Below are 20,669 nucleotides of genomic sequence, written 5' to 3'. Positions count from 1 at the left end.
GAGCCTGTCTCCTCTGTGCCTCAGGCCGTTTGCCAGCTCTGTGTCAGCCCCTTGCCAGAGAAACAGTGGAGGTGTGTGTCCACTTTGGTTTTCACAGAGCAAGGGTGAGCCTGTGCGCTTGGAAAACACTGATCGGCTGCTGAGGTGGTTGATCCTCACCCTGGCTCCATGCTGCCCACCTCGGCCGCATGACCCCTCCACTCCTGCCCATCTCTCCTCCACTCCTGTCTTGCACCAACGCATGTGAGGCTGGAGAATAACCAACATTTTATTTTGCACTGGACAATGCTTCTCCCACTTCTCTCAAAGCCTTCCTGTTTTTCTAAAGCTAATCTGGCATCTGCAAAACATTTTAATAATGGTACCTATTCAGATTAGTTTCCTTTTATACATTGATGAATTCCACCTACTTGGAGCTACCTCAAATCAAGGAAGAGAGACTACAGATGTTCAGCAAGCACAGGGCCTTGGATCTTGGATTCCCTGCACCATATAAACACAACACTTGCATTTCCACCTTTTATGAATCTATATATGCTACATAGACTGTAGATAAGCCCACCTGTGAATATACTCAACTGGCATGTGCAAACTCTTGGCAGTGCAGCTGTAATATTTTTTTTCTCATTTGGATTACAAGGAATTCGCTTTGAATGGACAACAGATCTAAGCTTGAACTGCTCTAGTTTCCACCGACACTCTCATATAAAACTGCAAGGCAGATCCTGGCCCTGAAATACAAAATCCAGAGAGCTGTTCCAGCTTATCCTAGCTAAGAGTGAAGCCAGTGTGTCCAGCAGTAAGTAGGTCCTGGATCTGTAAGTAGGTCCAGAAAAACACCTGTGGTGTAGTTAGAGAACCATGTCTTCTGAGCTGTTTCAACGAACTGTGGTGTATTCATGTAGTGCAAAAGTCTAGACAACTTTTATACTGCCTTTAAAGCATCAGGATTACAATAGACAACTGTCAAAAGTTTCTTGGGAACTGAAATAAAGAGTATCCTGCTTTTACTGGTGGTATGTTCTGCTCAGTCCATTAATATTTGTTTCAGCTGCCTTAAAATAGGTATGCAGGTAAGTGTTTCTATACACATTTTGTCATTCCAGTAGGTTTGCCATCTATTTGCAGTCTATTTTCAAATACACACAACTTACTCTAGTATGAAAGGCCAGTGTTGAATCACACACATTTCAGCAGTCTTTTCAGTTTGTATATGAGGATTTATCATCTTTAATTTAGCAAGTTTACAGAACACAGCCAACTGCTTTTCTTTCCTTCCAAATAAAGTATGGAAAGTGCAGTCTGAGGCAGGGAAGCAGAAGATGAAAAGGCCCATCTGGGTATCTTTTTTTCTGTTGCAGCTGTTAAAAAATGAAACCCATTCTCTGTCAGAAAAATAGAATTCGGTAGTTAATACGAAAAGAAGTCTTCATATGTTATTTACATAATGCATAGAGTGTGTGGATCTTTCAAAAACCAAACCCATTCCTGCTTTAGATAAAGACAACTGCAAGAAGAGCACAATGAGAAGCAGATAGAATAGGAAGCTGGAAGATTATACAATTACATATAGAGTTCTTATTCTCTGACTTTCCTACCAGGTCAAAATCACAAAAAATATGCAAAGTGGTCTTCAGATTTAGCAGAGGCAGTTGAATTACTGTGAGTGAGGTTGCTGTCCCTATGTATGGGAACTGCTGGGGAAGAACTGCCACAGAAACAACCGAGTGCCTCTGCATGGCTTCGGCTCAGGGGGAATCGGGCTTATAATAAAAACAAAGTTGTGTTGCAAGACTTCAAATACTAACTGAAGGCTTCTGTTTTACTGAGATAAATTAAGGCACCAGCTGTAAAAATGTGATGTTTTACAGTTTTTAGCATGGAGTATACACAATGAATGCTTGGATATATCCAACAGCTGATGTGATCCAGGTGTTAGATCAACTAGAAAAAGTATATTAAAAATCTATGTGTTAATTTTGGAGGAGAAACCTATGACCATTTAAGTCAAGGATTTATGGGATGGTTCAATGGCACTTAAAAATTGCTACCTGCAGTTGATATTTGAAGAAAAGACATTCCAAAGAAAAATCGCAAATTAAGGAAGAAGTGCTTATTTCACATATATGGCAAGTTTTCATTTACAAAGTAAGAAATGTCAGCTAATCATAAGCAATTGGACATCTAAGGTAAATGTAACAACACATACTTCACAATTTACAGCAATTTTAGATGAGAGATTTTCCCATGAAAGCAAAAATATTGTTAATCTACTTCCACAATTATAACAAACTTTCAACTGCATCATGTATCTCGATGCTTAAAACCAAATGCACTGATCACCTTGTTAAAGGAAACTTTGCTGTATAAATGTACAGAGTCCTTGCAAAGAATAGTGAAAATTAAATGTTTTAAGGCTTTTCTGCAGAGACAGTGAGATAGCGTATGTCAATATTTATTGTTCTCACTATGTCACTACAAAATGTTTGTTTTCATCTCTGAAAGTAATTTGCAGGGTGGAATTTTGCTGATAAAAGATTAACTCTTGAGAGGTGGTAAGCACCGGCTTCTGTGCTAAGTCAGCAGAACATGTGCCTGCCTTGAATGCACCAGGTCTGGCCAAGTGCAATTAACTCAATTTTTTTTTTAAGCTGAAAGGTATTCTAAAGGAGGGTGGGGGCAGAAGACACTTATATCATGCCTACGACATCTTACCACATATTTCCTACCATTATAAAATCCTAGGACTAATAAAATGTTTCAAAGAAGATACCTGCTAGCCAGAAGAGATTTTTCCACCCCTCCCTCATTGAGGAAAGCAAAGCCTATGGCCTTTCCAGAACAATCACACACGTGTTCCTCTGTTGGTCTGAGGTTGGGAATCTGCATCCTGCCCGCCCGGAGCAGAGTGGACAGCCACACAAACTGCCTCGTGCTGAACCGTGCTGCGGTCACTGCCTGGGGAAGGTGCTGGAGGGATGTCAGAGAGGAAATAACACCAAGCATGCGCACCTGAAAGTAGGCAACAGCCTGGGAAACAGCAACAGCAAAAGAGAGAATGTGATCTAGCACAAGTAGGTGAGCCCTGCGGTTAAGACCCACACTTCTTGTAGACTCGACCAGGAGAGTGGCACATGCTATACTGTCTGCAGCGCCCGGCAATTCATACGTGTTTACACTCCACAACGTATTGAAAAGTATTTCTAAATGTGCTATGATTTGGTCACTGCCACAGAGGAAAGGCAAATATTCATCTTTCAAACTTGCTATCCTAAGAAGGCATAGGTTCTTCTTAACAGTATTAACCAGATTTTTAAATGGAAAGTATTTACCACCTGAGATTCTAGACCTTAAATCTTTCTGCAAGGCAGGCAAGACATTTTGCCATACCCCGAGCTTCCGTACCCGAGTCCTTGGAGGAGGACAGGAGGACTTAGCCTGTCATGTCAGTGGTGCTCTGCTGCTGGGGCTGCAGGTGCAGGGTAACTGCTCAAACACGTGCCATGCACAAGTACGAGCCACAAAAAGGATTCTAGAAAGAGCTCTGTGGAAACCCTCTTTCCTCCTTAGACATCTCAGCATCTCTGTTTTCCAGACTGAGCGAGGGCTGTGACTGTGACTGGATGCTCACACTGTCCTCTGCCTGCCCCCTGCCCATCCTTTCTTTGGTCTGATCTACTCTGGAGTTGGAAGAGAACTAAGAGAACTTCATTCTTCTCTTGCTGCATGTGAATTTTGACCACAGTAGCTAATCTTTCTCACCATTTCCATATGAAGAACTAGGAAGGATCCAGTCTCCTAGATGAAAGATTTATCTGTTAATATTACAAAGGTCTACATACCTCACCATAGTAGAAATGGACTTTTCTACAGCTGAGAAATGTGTTCTATATGCCTTTTATCCCTGCCCTTATTGTATGTGCATCACCATGTTTATAATTCTTCGCACAGTCTTTATTCCTATATTCTGAGGAAGACCATCAGTGTTCACAAATGCAGAAAAACTATTGTGTTGGCAATTACACTGACAACACAAGCCTTCAAGAAATATACAGTGCATAATACTGCACCTTATTTTTTTATTATTATTATTCCATAATACCTGGGGGTACCAGTCCACAGGAACAAACATCTGGTTCCTATTTGTGAAAATGGTGGTTTGTGGATTACAATTTGTATGCACCAGTGGGATTTTGGAAGGAAGCAATTCAGCTCTTAAGCACATTTCATCATTTTCATGCATGGCAGGGGAAATATGTATAGTTACATATGCCCAAAGAGATCACGGAGATTATTTTTAAACTGAAACATTTGATGTTTTTACAGCATTTATGCAATTCCTCTTAAACCACTGTTTTCCTTTTTAAAATTAGCATCAGTGTTTGTTTCCTGTGTGAAACCTCGTTTGTGTCTGACCAATTAAAGTGAAGATAAACGTGTCAGGAAGCTGTTTTGAAGACAGTACCTCAGCTGCAGAATAGAGCTTCTCTGAGTAATTGAAATGAAAGTCAGTATCAGTAAAAATAAATTGCACAATTCAGTTGTGGCTGGAAAATTACTACTGAGATTTCCAACCTGATGTAACTATTTCTATTACTTTCTGTTGCATTAGGTAAGGTAATAAATACTTCATAAGACTAGTAGAGTAAGGGGGTTTTTATTCTGTATTGTGGATATCAAACAATACTGCTAGCAAAAGATTGCCTTTAGGGTAGGAAAATGTTTTATTCTCCACTCCGGCACAGTCAAGAGTCTTTCTGCTGTTTCTGCCAAAGAGGATGCCAATTAGTGTCAAGTAACATTTTGGTACTGCTGATGAGATACAAAACGAAGGGTGCATAGTATGATGAAAAGAATTTACTGTACTAAAAGATAGAAAAATACCCTTGGGTTTTTTTGGTAATTGGAATTCAATGAGACAGGGGGGAAAAAAAGAGAATACCAAACCTGCCGTTTTACAGTTTATAACTCCAGTTCTATACTGGGGGTTTTCATTTCAAGCTCCCTTCTTAGAGGAAGCCAGCATTACATGAACCTTCAAAATGCACAGATTGTATTCAGTTGCTAAGGTGAATCCCAAATCAGCTCTGTGTTAATTTTGATAGTACCCGCATCTTTATTCCTAACACTACCTAGACACATCAGTGAAATCCAAAGGAGAATTCTTTCTTAGCATGACCACTTGTAAAGATAAATCTCAAGGACATCACGCAGTGATGTTTTACTTCCAGATTCCTCATCAAATCAGTATGAAATCCCCACTGAGTTACCTTTGCCCTGATAAAAGCTGCGTGAGGAAGATGATGGTACCTTGGAGTGAGAAGGACATTTCCTCAGCCATCAACCAATTCCCAGTGCCCCATTTGCAGTCACTTCATGAGTTTCAAACCTCTCCGTAACAAGACCCTTTGCATGTGTTCTTGTCTGCTAGAAGAGGATGGGCAGGGGACAAATCTGCAAAACTGGCTGGGGCAATCCATAAAGGTGAGCAGGGCCACTGTCCCTCAGGAATCTCCCCAGAAACCCATCTTGACAAGGGCTAAATTATTTCCCTGACAAGGTGAACTGCTGAGCATTTGCCTCAGTTAATGAAACAATGGTTGATCTGCAATTAAAGCCACATCCTGACTTTCTTAGCTCTGCAGAGATTTCAGTACCAAAGTAAATCCATCTTTGCACCAAATGTCAAGTTCTGACTTTATTTCATCTGCAAAAACACCAATAGCATTTTTTTTTTTTTTTTTTTTTTAGGAAAGTTTACATTGTATATAATACACAGAAAACGCTTGGGTAAAAATAGGAATGAAATCATTGCTGCTATAAAGAGGAGGGGTGGCATACCTTCCCTGTCCATCAAGCTCCAAGCAGTTGGCATTCTATAAATCATAGGAAGCACAGAGGTAATTATAGAACTGGAAGAAGATTACTGTAAACATTCAGAAGTAGCTCCTAGTAATTGGAAGCTAAAGATAATGTGAGCATGATTACAACCATAAAGGAACTGTGCAGGTCGCTTATGCCCCCATTTTTTCCTTAAAATGACGTTTCTCACAAAGCAACAATCAACCTAGTCAATCTAGCAGCTTGTATATTAACAACCTGTTAATACCACGAATTGTTTGTTCTCTGTCAGAATTAGTGTTGATGTGACAACATTTGGATGACCAGGATCTGCTTACTTTCCCGTTATGCATTAAGCAACGTAGCTAACAGCTACTGCCAGCTTGTTCTGCCATCTCCGGGAACCCCTTCATCACTCCCAGAATGCCCCTCAACATGTTTATGGTGGAGAACGTGTGGTCAGAGAAGGGCAACTTGCACTGAGAGTAAATTATGACAACATGTAAAATAGTCTTTAGTGCCAGGGGTGTTCACTTCTTCACCCTCAGGGCAGTAGAGAGAAAAGTGTCTCCTCCACCCTTAATGGAGGGAGCTCCTAGGTGAAGGTGCATCTGCCAGCCACAAGGTGATGGACCACAAAGAAATATTTCATTCCTGCCTCAAAAAGTTACACACCAGGACAAATACAATAACACTTCAGCTGAAAGCGATACCCTCTTTCTTGCCCAAATACTCTAGAATGACTCTGCAACATGACTAAGAGGAAAGGTGCTTTTCTAGCACTGGATTGTGCTCTGCTCCTGTCCTCAAGTAGGACAATATACAGAACCTGTCATTTTTATTCTACATAGAAAATTTATGACTCTAATCCCTACTTGCTCCTTACAAAGCTATTTACCTTAATTCTACGTATTGCTGGTAACAAGTTTTACAAGTTAGTTACCACAAGAATACGAGAGTTGATTTTCATCCACATCTTTATGTTGTTTATGCAATCTCAAATTCTAGCTATGTTCTGCATTTGAGGCAAAATTTTCAGAACTAAGACAAGCTTTTGAAAAAGTCACTCTTTTATTAAATAAGTTAGCTAGACTCCTTCCTGAAATTATTTAGAACTTGGACATACTATGATGAAGAAGACAAGAGCCCCTCCACATAATCCAACCTGAAGAAAGTACTTTAAAAAGTGTAGCTTTTGCTACCTGGCAGTAGATTTCTCACCGTGCTGTATAATCCCGTGCTCCAAAAGCCTGCGGCCGAGCTGCTCTGCTTCAGTCCGTGTCGTGGCTTCTCCTTCCTGGATCAGCCAGTCAATGAACTCTGATGCCACAAAGGTCCGTTCGTACTTGACTCCTTCCTCTTCCCTGGCTTGCAAAAGGGTATTTTCAGAACTCATCAGCCTGTTACAGGGCGGGGGAAAATTGGTAGTGAAAATGATTCTTCAAAAAGCAACTCCAGATCTATTCTGGCAAACCTCATTGATATTAAGCAAACATATGTGAACCTTTCACTGATTACTAAATCTTTCCTCAGTCTATTAATCTAAATTTAGGTTGTGAATTATAACTGCTTAGTCCAAAAATTAGGCTTTATATCCCTGTGTGAAGTTGTTGCCTTCTTGTTTTTTCCCTAAAAGAAAACAAAGTTCTTCAGTTTCACATTTCACCTATTTAGTTCTTTAGATTCTCTAAAAGTCAATGTATAATCAACTTGGAAACAAAATTAGTCTAAAAGCACCAGATTGTGACTAATGTGTTCAAAAATTAATTTTTACAGTTAGCAGAACTATGCCCTGAAGTCATGTAGGTGGTTTGAAAATTCTCCCCATAAGCTTCAGAACAGCTGCAGAAAAATTCAAGAGGAAAAAAAAAAAGTAGTTCTGTGGTTTTGGTGGTTAATAAATGTTTAGCATCCAACAGAGTGATGCAGCTGCAATCAATGAAGTTTCACACCTGAACTCATTTTGACATCTGAGTCTCAGAGTCTCTGCCTCAGTTGGTTCCATGTAACACCAGAGTTCAGAGGGACACCTTGAGGTGTCTCTAAATCTCCTAGCTACTGGTATGTACCTAGCTTAAATACACTAATAGAATTATTTTCCATTCAAGTAACATACATAAATGATCCAGCATTAAAAAAAAAAAGTCTCAGTAGTTTGTTAATGCAACAGTAAAGTTGACTGAGAAGACAATTTGAAAGAAGAAATAAGAATCACTCCCTTTCTATAAAGAATCCTACTTCTTTTTTGTTTTGTTGGGAGACTGAGCACCATAACCTCCATATTTACTAATATTTTTTTTTTCATAATCATTTTATTTAGTATAGTTTAGTAATAGGACTAGTGGTAAGACTTAAAATAACAGCTCAAGAATGGCATGAGGGTTTTTTTTCCATGTAAGACTAAGCCCCTTCCCTTCACCCTTTTGAAATAAAGGACACAACTGAACAACAACAGGAAAATACTGAAAGCTTTGCCCTTCTGATCAAACTTTGAATTTGAATCCATACATGGGCCATCGCTTTTGAAGAGCCAGCAAGTCCAGAGATCGTGGAATATAATGTCACCTATTTTGGGAGGTATCAGAAAAGTCTGTGCCATAAGAACATAGACAAAATTTTCACTTGAATTTACAATGAGGAGGTTTGACAGGACCCAGCCCTTGTGATTTCACCTGAAAGATTTATTCCCTTGACTTTAACAAGAGCTAACCAGGAGCCTCAACTGACTGGATCTGACCACCAGGCAACAGATCATCAAACCAGGCAAAGGCTGCTCAGCCACAGCTGTATGTCAGTGGCAGATATAAGAGTGCTCTTAGATGTTGGTGCATCATTGCCAGCACCTCTGAACTGGGTAAGGACTAAGGAAGTCAAAATTAGCTGAAGGATGAGGCCAAAAGCAAGAGTATGTGCCACAGGGGACAAGGTATTGACTCCAGACTTTATTCTTTTTCATATTTTGTTTTACAAGCATCTGCCTGCAAGACAGCATTTTGTTCCACACTAACCACAGCTAATAGAGACAGCGCTCCAAGGGACCATCATTAAATGTGTCTCATTCACCAGGCTTTCTCCCCCCCAGAAAAAAATTCAAACCCAAAGATCGTGTTGTTTTGTACCATTTTCTACATGGTTACCCAGAACTGGTTACCCAGGCTCAGCAGACAACAAATAAAAGATCCTTAGGATTGTGTTAATTGTTCTTTGATGAGTCTATAATTAGTTGACCAACTCACTGAAGTCGAAGATAGAGAGGTCGTTGAAAAAGAGAAGCTAATTGTTAGATTTTTACAGAGACACAAAAGAAATTTGGAAAAATATCAAGTGGAAAAACACTCAGCTTGACATTTCACACCCTTCTGTGTGTGCCCAGAATAGCACTGCAAAGGATTTGGACTTGTGAACAAACAGACATGACAAATTGACAGTTTAACAAACCCAGAAACAGCAATCCATAGACTTACATCGCTATCTGAAGTAAATCACTGTAACTCCATGGCTGTCAACAAAGCTGCACCAATTTACATAGCCAAAAACCTGGCCTTTCATTAGCCAGAATCGGAAACTGTCTCTAACTCTTCCATTTTCTCCTTGTTTCAAAAAACCATGAAGCTATTCATGTCAAAACACATTATTTGCTAAAACTGGTGTTATCCTGCATTAATGGAAGGTATTTAGCCAAACACTGAAATCCAAACATTTTCCAAAGAAAATTTTGTTTTATCTAAATAACTGCACTAGAGGATAAATTTGACTTAACCACCATTAAGTTAAAATGGAAGTGATTCAAAGAATGCAGTCTCAAAATTACCTGAATTATTTCCTGAAATTAAAACCATAAATCTGCACTTCATTCACTATGAAATCTGGTTGAAACATCTCAGCTGAAGTCAGCATCATGAGATGACTTATAGCTCCTAAACCCAACTGCACCAGAAACAACAATGTGTGCCTGACCAAAACCTACTGAGAATTGCAAACATCATAAAAATAGGATGCTTGCACAACTTGATTTTGTTAAAAAAAAGAAAAGCTATGAAAGGTCTTTGCTGGATTTATTTAAGATTTGCAGGGAGGGTTTTGCTGAATGGGAAACGTGTTTATCTCATGCAATCTATTCGGTCAGTCCTGTAGAGCATGAAAACTGATACCATCTTTGGACCTAGTAAACTACTCAAGAATTTCCAGACAAGACTGTAGGAAATCCAGTAGGTTTCATCTCTAGTTATAAACTTGAAGCTCAAAGCATGCTCACAGAAAGGATTACCAAAGTTTGAAATTACGTGCAGGGAATCTGAACTGATTTATGATTTTCAGTGCAAATGAAGGGAGAATACTATCAGAGATAGATTTTAAATCTTGTAATCACTAAGGTACAGACATTGAATATGTTCACAGTAGATGAAGGAGGTAATGCCACAAAGGAGGAGAATTCAGGCTAGGAGGAGCTTTGGGGTCACACAGAAGGGAGACAGGGAAAGGGACCTTCTCTGTGGGGAACAGCCCTACTGCTCCCGTGCTCCAGAGGGGAGCACAGGCCATTTACCCAAAACAGCTCTCTGAATGCAGGGAACCTACCTAACGCATCCATTCCTCTGCCCATGCAACAACCTGCTGAGCCTCCTAAAGCATTTTGCTCATTTTACCCATTGCGGGTACAGATCTGCATGGACTGATGTTGGATAACATGTTTGCAATTTTGTCACATACAAACCACGCTGGCTTCTGATTGTAACAGTGCTCCAGCCCTAATGGGGTGGGTGGAGAAGAGCAGGAAACAGTACTGTAATGTCTATCTCAAACTAGCAAAGTGTAGTGAAGATCAGGAACATCCACAAAATTAGACAGATTTTTAAAATATGTTGGATTCAGATAGATATCCTTTGGCATAGCTGCATTTCTCCTGAAATTAGGCCTACAGACATTTTGATAAACAAGTTGAATATACTGGTGAGTGACTTCAAATCTGTGCATGAATACTTTTCTCTGGTTGTTGCCATTTAATAATTATTTTAATTGCACTGAATTAATATTTTCTTTTTCAACAATATCAGCAAACTAATACAACAGATACATTACACATAGACATACACACATTTCACTGCAGAAATGTAGTATGTAGGATGTATTCTTTCTGTAGTAGCCTTTCAGTATTAGATTTTGAGTTTAAAATGCATTCAGTGAAACTGAAATTGTTGCTAATAAGCATGCATGGACAAGGCACCTAATGAAACCCAAGTGCTCTGCACGCTGGCTTTGCTACAATAAACAAAGTGAAGCCCAGATAGCCCAGGTATGCATTCTTATCTCACATGAATATAAAATATTTCCAGTGATCCATGGAGAATTTTTACTAGCTTTGGCTGTCACAGACTGGTTTTGAAATGACATATACTTTTGCTCTAGACTATATTTAGCACTCAGGGTTGGTTTTAAAAGTTTCTGAACCCTTTAGATAAATTGCCAAGGAGAAACAACCTCATGAGGGTGCAGTTATATTTAGATATAGATGCTGCTTTTGGCATTAACTCCTTTTCCAAGATGGGAACAATCCATAGTGTTATGAACATTTTTCTGCTGGTATGGTGTTGGACAAACTGGACACTAGACATTGGCTTGGGTATAGTTCTCCATGCAGAGAAATGAGGCTGGAAGTGGACACTGGTAGAACAGAGTTCTTTCCACTATGGCTTCTTTCATGCAGAGGACTGTTATCAGCCTCACCAACAAAAAATTATTTGTCTCACAGGAGAACAGAAAAAGAAATATAAAAAACAATTAGAAAAAAAAGGTTTGCTACTGTAAGCACACTGATTGGCTTATGGTACTATGGGTCAGGATTGCAGGTGCCGCGTGTTACGGAGTCTAAAGGAGCAAATGCTGAGCTTAGTAAGGCACAGAGGATTTTGGAGGTGGGTGATTCAATTCATCTGTCCCAGTGAAGGATTTTTTCCAGTGGTGTATTTTCTTGTGTCTTATGTGATGTATTTTTTTTTTTTAAATAGTCACAGTCACTGAGTCTCAGGGAGTTTATATGATGGATGCAACAAAAAGAGTGGCCTTTACAATTACTGGTTTATATTTCAGTTTAATTGCTCTTTTACCAAATTGACCTTCAGACCCTTGTAACCTTGAAAATAGTATTTATCAGCTTTTAAACTTGAGATTTTCCTGAGTGCTTTATTCTAAGAGGAAAACAAAATTACTCCAGCCAGAAAACACAGCATGTCTCCTGCCTGCTGCACGCTTCTGCTCTAACCGAGCAGTAGTGGGTAGAATTCAGTGTAGAGCAATACTTCAAGCTTTTTGGTAAATAACACATCACAATTTTTGCATTAGTTTGTAGCATATGCCAACATGCATTCATTCTCTCTGATGAAAGTACCGTGTCACAAACTCTACATGCTGAATAAAAATACCATTAATTATAGATTGGGAAGTTTGGTTAAACTGCCTAGGTATTTGATGGAAGTCATCCAGCAGGATATTCAGTATCTCAGCATAATCATATCTTTCAAATCTTACTTAGATGCACTTGGCTGGGATTTTTTTTTTTTTGCAACTACTTTTAATATAACCTTTCTGATGTAGAAGCTTTGCAGAATGGAACACTGAAGATTAATTTCACTATTATTTAAAATCATACCTCCTGATGAAGCTGTGGGTATGGAGCCTCAACAGATTTTTAGCCACTTGTTCGGTGCATTTTGATGTACTAACGGTTTAGGTCTTGTGATTACAGTTTTACATGACAAGTCATCCTTTAGTAATTATTTTTGGAGAATAGAGTGCAAGGGCTTAAATTTACACTGGGTTCTCATATAGGATGTATTTACAACCCAGAACATCAGGAAATACTGGAAATCATTTTAAACAATATGCTACAAGTGAACATAGTAGAAAAGCAAAAGAGAAATGGGAAGGAGGGAGAAGAGTTACCAACTAAAGTAACAGAATTACCCAGACCCATTCCTGCATGATTTGAAAGCCTCTGACTATTCAAAAATAAATTAAGAAGTATAATTTGCCTCCCTCGGTACTATTATCAACACATTATGGATACTGAATGCAACATACTTTTCATACAGTCTTTGTCCTCTCATGAACACCTTCACTTCATTGTCCAGGGGAAACGTCCCGTCATCTTTTCGGAAGCGATAGAACAGTTTGACATCCTTGAATTCCTTATGCTCATCACAGACTGAAATGTAAAATAAATGAAAAATTCTTCATATCAAAGTTAAGGAGCTGAGGATCCATTTAGAAGGTATCACTGCTGAACTTCAAAGCGAGCACATATGGAGCCTAACCCCTTGTATTTCTGAGCATAAAACTCTATTCAGTTCTAATCACCAGTGAAAGGCTGGTAAATCTTTCAGATACGTAACCAAATTTCTAGGTGAGGGGGATAGGTGTTTATCAGTTTTGTGAGGATTACTGCAAACATGAAGAGCAAAAAAGCATCCATTTGCTATATACCCAGAAAACCTTTTGATTAAAATGGTTTGTTTAAAAGGTCACCAGTGTAGAACCCCAAATAATTTAAGTATTGGCAAGCTTCTTAAAGTTACTTTTATCAGTTGAGCAATACTGTAGGAAACCTGAGATTCGCCGCAGAAACAGTTAAAATCAAAGCATTCTGCTCTATTAAAATTGTCTCAATTCCTCTGCCATGCCAGCTAGCAAATGGTAGGTACCACAGGAGCACAGTGAGAAATGCTAAATAAGGTTTAGAAGACAGCAGCTGACGATGGGCTCTTGTAAATGCAGAACAGAGCTCCAGCAAGGGCATAAACTAATGGGAAAGGTATCCCAACCAAGCTGCTCCTAGCAGAGTTGTCATCCCACGTACATAGGCTGACCTTCTGCACCCCAGAAGTGGGTACACTACACCCTTTACCTGACACAGGAGTTGGAAGAATGCTCTGAGAATCCTACAGAACCTGACTGAACCTCTCTGAATTTACACTAGCTCACTTCGCAAACTATTTTATTAAATTTGAGTGCAATACGTGAACACTTTCAAGAAACACCTGTTCTGTGAGTAATATATACACAAACATATATAAAATTTGTATGGAAGTTACAGTGTGCAATTGGATCCTGAGGCAGAAAACATCTGAAGGTTGTTAAAACTTTAAACAAGCATTCAGCGATAAAACATCCATTGCTCGATTAAATTAAGTCACTCAGGCATCCACGCAACTCTTCACTGACATTTTCTCAATAGAGGATTAAGTAGTCAGATTTGAATACCCTATAATTACTTTATTCTTTAACTATCTACTGTGAGTCCCAGTTTCCATAACAACCCAGAATTTTAATTTAATAGCCAGGAAGAAGCTGTAGAAGTGGCACTCATTCAATATGTGCATTTCTTACTTTAATTAAGGTGTCGTTAATATATTGCAGATAGCAGCAGTATTGCTGCACATACAGTGACCCCTGCATAAAGTCAATATTTGTCTGTTCGCGGTTGCTCAGTTTTCTCTTAAAAAAGAAACAAATGGTACTTTTGCCTTTTTGAAATGGGTAATACTGTACATTTGAAAGCAAGGGCTTGGATCTTCTTTGTTTGTGTGCTCCCTAGCCTTTATGTGCACCAAAAGGCAACTAAATGCTACCACTGAATTGGAAGTCTTCTTTTCATCAGCGTAAATTGTTATTCAAGAAGCTGAAAGGAACAGATCTCAAATAGACAACAAGTTTAGGAGAAAATTCATCAGGGCACAGTCAGACCACTAACTTTCTTGCAGCTGTACCAGCACGAATGTTTGTGCAGCTGGTGTGAGGGACAGGGCCAGAGAACTAATCCACGTGAGAAAAATGACCTTTTTTTCCAGCTGATTTTTCAGATGGGTTTTTCAGCTGGAAAACTGTGCTCTGGGGAGCAGGGAGGTGAGGGCAGTGGGAAGAGAGGGGACAGGATCCAGCTGGGGCTGCTCCAGAGGAAGGGAAGCAGCAGCACAGTCTCCAGTGACTTGCCCTCTCTGTACTGACACGGGGAATGTCACTCCACACCTCTTCAGCCTCTCCATGCCCCTCAGGACACAGGTGACCTTGTGGAGCAGCACAGTTCAAGGGACATGCTCCCTTTCTGGCAGGGAAAGGATTCCACCTATCCAATACTTGGTTGAAGAGCAGGAGCAGGATTTCTCTGTTTCACAGGAGTCAATAAAATTTAGCTTAGAACCTTTTATCAGCTGATGTTGCACTTACCATGGTGGATAATGCTGTGATCCAATAATTTCTGCACCAGTTTAATTGCCGTCTCTCGGTCTGAGGCCTCTTTATGGTCAATCAGCCAGTCAATCAGCTCTTTGGCGACGAAGCAGTTCGGGTACGTCTTAAGGTGGTGACGCCGATCTTTAATGACCTTTTCTTCATGCAGTCGGAGCCTGGGGTCAAATCATCATATGAATATCATGTGTAAAGAAAAAGCCTTTGTAACTAGCAAGAGTGGGACAAGAGTGGAGCAGATGCACCCAATCCCTGCTCACAGGATGAGCTTTGCAGGTGTTGGAGGGAAGAGGAAGAGACTCCATCACATGTCCAGCGCTGGACTCTGACAACCAGGCAATCCACAGCAACCATTTATCACGACTTTAAACCCCACACTTGGAAAAAGTAGTTTTCTGCCCAGTAGAAAAGATTAAAAAATGAAGAACACCACCGCATACTAAGGCCATTAAAATACTTCCTGTAAGTCAGTTAAACTGTTAATAATTTGGAATTAATTTTCCCACATTACCACTAATACATTCCACATAACTCTTTAATTTTGTGGTATCATTGCCATAGATTTTTTTTTTTAATATCTCATTCATTTTTTTGATGTAGATTCTTCTTTGGCTGGATAACTGCATTTTGCCTCCAGCTGCACAAAACATAGCATTTATGATTTCAAATTCAGGCACAAAGTTGTTCCAACACAATAATATTTAGCATTAAAAGTTGCCTTCCACTCCAAATAAAGGAGACCTGATTTCTCACTTGGGGAACTGTTGGTAAATGCTGTCTAACTGCAAAATCTGCCCTATCACCTTGAAAGCAACTTGGTTGGGTGGTTTTGAGATGCTTGAGACAGAATGCAAGATCCTGATGAGAGTACTACCTTGTTAGTAAAGGTAACTTTACTGGGATTCTGCATCTTTACTTTTAGTCAATTTTTCCAAATGAACAAAATGAGTAATATTATCAATGAATTAATGGATAGAGGTTTTTTTAAAGTTTTTAAAAGTTTTCTGCTTTCTTGTTTCCATTTTAATTAATAATTTTAATAATTCTGGTTTTTTGATTCTGAAGAAACCATAGAAACCACAGTGATGGGCTGTTCATTTTCAAGTGTCCAGGATCCTACCTTGTAAACACTCTCACTGACTTCAAAGAAGCTCCAGGTAATGCTGTATTAATTGCTGGGGTTATAACTATCTCTATTTTCTAGAGAGGGAAATAGCGTAGAAGGGAATTAATATGAGCCTCAAGAAACATAGGGCAGGAGTCCAACTGATTTTCTTTTCAATGTGATTGCAGTATGAAACAATTATTTCTCTTTAGAATCAAAGAAAGGGAAATCAGTGAATAAATCACTAAAGAACATATTATTAGGGCATTAGACAAGGCTTACGTACGATTCTACTTTAAAATAGTAGCAAAGCAATGTGTGTTTTGCAGCATTTAGCCTTGAACTACACTGGAATGACCAATCTGTGATATGAATTCAAAATCAGCTTTGCAAACATCATTAAAAAATGAAGAGTTCTATATTAAAAATACTGATAAATCCAATTAACATTCTGGAAAGAAGTTCTGGTAAATATTCCATGTATTATGAAATTCTCCAAGCTAAAATACCTTTGCTTAAATCATATTTTCCAGATGTGCTCTAACAGCTGTTGCCATACTTAGAAAGAAAAGCCTACACAGTTTTAATTATAGAACATGCAATTATCAGTACGTCTGATGGAGCTGTACATTTAAAATATATTCCAGCTTCTGTTAATGTTCATCCAGTCTTATGTCGCACAATAACCTGCAAGAACAAAACTAGGGAGTGAGTGTATAATACATATGCAGATGGCTCGACCCAGCTCTCAGTCATCAGTGTAAGTCTAAATGGATGGAATTCATCTGATACAAAAGGGAAACTCCCTTTTATGAAATTCTTTGTCCAAACATCACGTAGGAGTATGCCAGGACTGATCTGTCATTCCACAAAAAAGCCAGTAGCCAAGAGCCCCAGAAATGAGTATTTATGTCTTAAATTCTGACTGAAAGCTTTCCTACAGTTGGTGGGCTTATAAATATTTCAAGTTCTCTGTCATGTCAAAGTACATAGGTTCCCACTACAACCTTTTTCCTCACTCAGAGAATTTATAGGGTCTCTCTATATACCTTTTTGCCTATATTCATAAAACTCATAGAAATTTCATTATCTTAATTATTTCCACCCACTTCCTAAAGTGGATCCAAATTTGCTAAGATGTTACGAAATCATTAAGTCAAACACAGCATGACCACATAAGCCTCAAGAAACCTGAAAAAACAAATTTATCCACAAATTCCAAATGGAAGTGAGAACTTCTGCAGTCTATAGCAATTATATCCATAATGAATTATGTCCAGGCTAATTTATTTGGAATAAAGAACAGAAAGGGAATTCATATCTTCTCCCTGATGGTGTATGCTGTTCTATCCTTCTGGGCTCCCTCACCTCTACAAAACCAAAATTGTATGGAGGAGAAGTAGCTCAATAAATTGAAATTGTACCTTGTGTAAACTACAAATATGAAAGCCTCAGGTGAAGTTGTTGAGCATATATTGCAGTATGCAAATCAAAGGTTTAGGCAGGAATTCTACAAATGTGTTCAAAAATACTTATCAGGAGCCAAATTAAATCAGATAAAAAGGAAAACAAATGTAGCAGTGAATGCAGCTACACACTGAAATCAATGCTCAAGTCAAGTGGTAAATTCTTTATCCCTTGGCATTGGGAAACAGGTTTCTCACCAACAGACCTTGATGTTTTCCCTTTAAGTAATGTTAATCACTCTTGATCAGCTAGCCTACATGATGACTGGAAAAGACCTAATGACACCAGTCACATTTCTCTTGCTAAAAGAAGTTTTTCTCAAGAGCTGCTTAGAAGAATTAGCTCACTGCCAAACCCGGACCAGTTTGAGGGGAAAAGGGGGAGCAGAGGGCAAATAAGGGGTGACAGGGGGACACCTTGATTCAATAAGCCTGTGAAAAGTTGTCCCGTTCTCTACAACTTAATAGCTTAAGACCAGAAAACAATCTTGTGTACACCAGTACATCATCCATATATAATTCCATATATTATTCAAGATTACCTACCAGATTTTGCACTTGGGGCCTCAGTCTCCCCTCCCTGCAGAAAGCAACATGAGAATGAAAGCATTTGAGCAATTGCCTATGAACTGTAACAGGCATATGCAACCCTTTAATACTTACAAATTGATATCCATGGCTCTTATTCATGCTTACAACAAACAAAGACAGTCTGTATTTGCAAGCATGAATGCCAGGAGAGTTTTCTTGGGGGCTTGTCTAAACAGGAGTTGCTCCTAATTAACAACATGTAGGGACTCTTGCTCCAAATAAAAGTGCCTTCCTTCTGCGTAGCATGAACAGGCTAACCCAGAACACACTGCTTCTGCTTTGCAGTAAGTGTATTCAGATTTAATCAGGAACAATGTTATTTTGCTGAGAGGCCATTAGGCATTTTCTTGCCAACTGTCAGAAGTCATGATAATGGAAAAACCAAAAATCTCTGCCTAGAAATGAAGAACCAGGCACTAACTTAGGAAGAAATCGCTCTTGCAGCTACATGAAAACTTGCAGTTTGTTTTCCACCAGGGAAAATACACATTTTGAAGTTTCTTGCATCTTTTTCTGAACCAATGGGTAAGGTTTTTGCAAAGGCAGTGCCTGCACAGGAGTCTAGTTTTCCTTTTAAACCCCAGAAAAGACCAGCCCGCTGGCTGAAGACAGTAATGATGTCACTAACTGGACCACGGTCCAAATATCTCACCCAGCTATTTCCCTCTATTGAGTCTAGTAGTTTCTGCTTGGCTAACACAGAATTTGCAGAGCACCATCCAGTCATGATTTCTATGCATGAAAAGACAAAAAGCCTCCTGCTCTTCTTGGTGATTTTCTGAATAATTCATCTACCATTTCCTAGTACATCCTATATAGTCTCTATGTTTATCCTGGCAAGGCTCAGTAAAAATGTGCAAGGAACAGGTTGGTTCCTGGCACTCAACAGACAACATAGCATGAAGACTTTCATATTGTGCTCCACTCCTTCACATCTTTTAATCTTCCTGAGGCAATCATACACACACACATGCATATGCATATATCATAGAATCACAGAATCACAAAATAGTTTTGGTTGAGAGGGACATATAAAGGTCATCTAGTCCAAATCCCTGCAATGGGCAGGGACATCTTCAGCTAGATCAGGTTGCCCAGAGCCCTGTCCAACCTGACCTTGATTGCTTCCAGGGATGGTGTATCTAAAACCTCCCTGGGCAACCTGCTCCAGTGTTTCACCACCCTCATTATAAAAAATTTCTTCCTTATTTCTAATCTAAATCTACCCTCTTTTAGTTTTAAACCATTACCCATTGTCCTATCACAACAGGAACTCTTAAAAAAATCTGTCCCCTTCCTTCATATAAGCCCCTTTAAGTACTGAAAGGTCGCAATATGATCTCCCCACAGCCTTCTCTTTTCCAGGCTGAACAACCCCAACTCTCAGCCTTTCAGTACCTTCCTTCTGACCATTTTGGCCATCCTCTACACCCACTCCAACAGGTCCATGGCTTTCCTGTGTTGGGGGGCCCCAGAGCTGGACACTACTCCAGCTGCGAGCACACATTGCCAGCTCATGTCCAACTTTTCATCTTCCTCCAAGTCTTTCTCAGCAGGCCTGCTCTCAATCCCTTCATCCCCCAGCCTATATTGGTAACAGGGGTTGCCCCAATCCAGGTGCAGGATCTTGCACTTGGCCCTGTTGAACCTCATGAGGTTCACACAACCCACTTCTTGAGCTTGTCCAGGTCCCTCTGGATGACATCCCTTCCCTCAGGTATGTCAACCATGACACTCAGCTTGGTGCCACCAGCAAACTTGCTAAGCGTGCCCTCAATCCCACTCTCTACGTCACTGATGAAGAAATTAAACAGTACTGGTCCCAGTACAGACCCCTGACAGACATCATTCAACACTGATCCCCATCTGGACATTGAGCTGTTGACCACTACCCTCTGGATGAGACCATACAACCAGTTCCTCGTCCATCAAACAGACCATACATCAAATCCATAACTTTCCAATTTAGAGAGAAGGATGTTGTGGGGGACTGTGTCAAAGGCCTTACAGAAGTCCAGGCAGATGACATCTGTAGCTCTTGCCTTGTCCACTGATGTAGTCACTCCATCACAGAAGGCCACTAAGTTGGTCAGGCAAGAATTGCTCTTGGTGAAGCCAAGCCATAGATTTATATAAATAGATATATAGAAATGTGTGCATACATATTTGTATATATATGATATATATAAAAATAAATCATATATATACAATATATATATATGTAACATTTGTATCATGATATATATTATACATCATATATATGAGATATATGTATCATTTCTATCACAGGATACATCATTATAGAGCAACCTTTTTTTTTTGATGGAAGAACAAAACACCAGTGAAGAGACCATTTAAAATGGAGATTTTTAGCAGAATTTACTAATTGCTGAACAATATACACTGATATTGTAATTAGTCATGGC

The 20,669-nt window shown here is 39.4% G+C and overlaps 1 protein-coding gene across 1 annotated transcript in view; it reads right to left on the bottom strand.

Annotated features, from left to right (window-relative positions):
• DEPTOR (DEP domain containing MTOR interacting protein) overlaps window positions 1–18,329 on the bottom strand; it is a 53,390-nt gene extending 35,061 nt beyond the window's left edge. The window contains exons 1-4 of the mRNA XM_026841515.1: window positions 18,316–18,329; window positions 15,061–15,239; window positions 12,919–13,042; window positions 7,063–7,241 (exon numbers count right to left, since the gene is read on the bottom strand). Of these exons, the coding sequence (XP_026697316.1) occupies window positions 7,063–7,241; window positions 12,919–13,042; window positions 15,061–15,239; window positions 18,316–18,329 (496 nt within the window). The remainder of the gene's footprint in view (window positions 1–7,062; window positions 7,242–12,918; window positions 13,043–15,060; window positions 15,240–18,315) is intronic.
• Between the last annotated feature and the right edge of the window lie 2,340 nt (window positions 18,330–20,669).

This window comes from Athene cunicularia, assembly GCF_003259725.1.
Source record: "Athene cunicularia isolate RWA chromosome 2 unlocalized genomic scaffold, athCun1 chr2_part1, whole genome shotgun sequence".
In the NCBI taxonomy this organism is placed as follows: Eukaryota; Metazoa; Chordata; class Aves; order Strigiformes; family Strigidae; genus Athene; species Athene cunicularia.
Note: the sequence above shows the minus strand (reverse complement) of the source record. Positions and strands in the feature narration are given on the sequence as shown.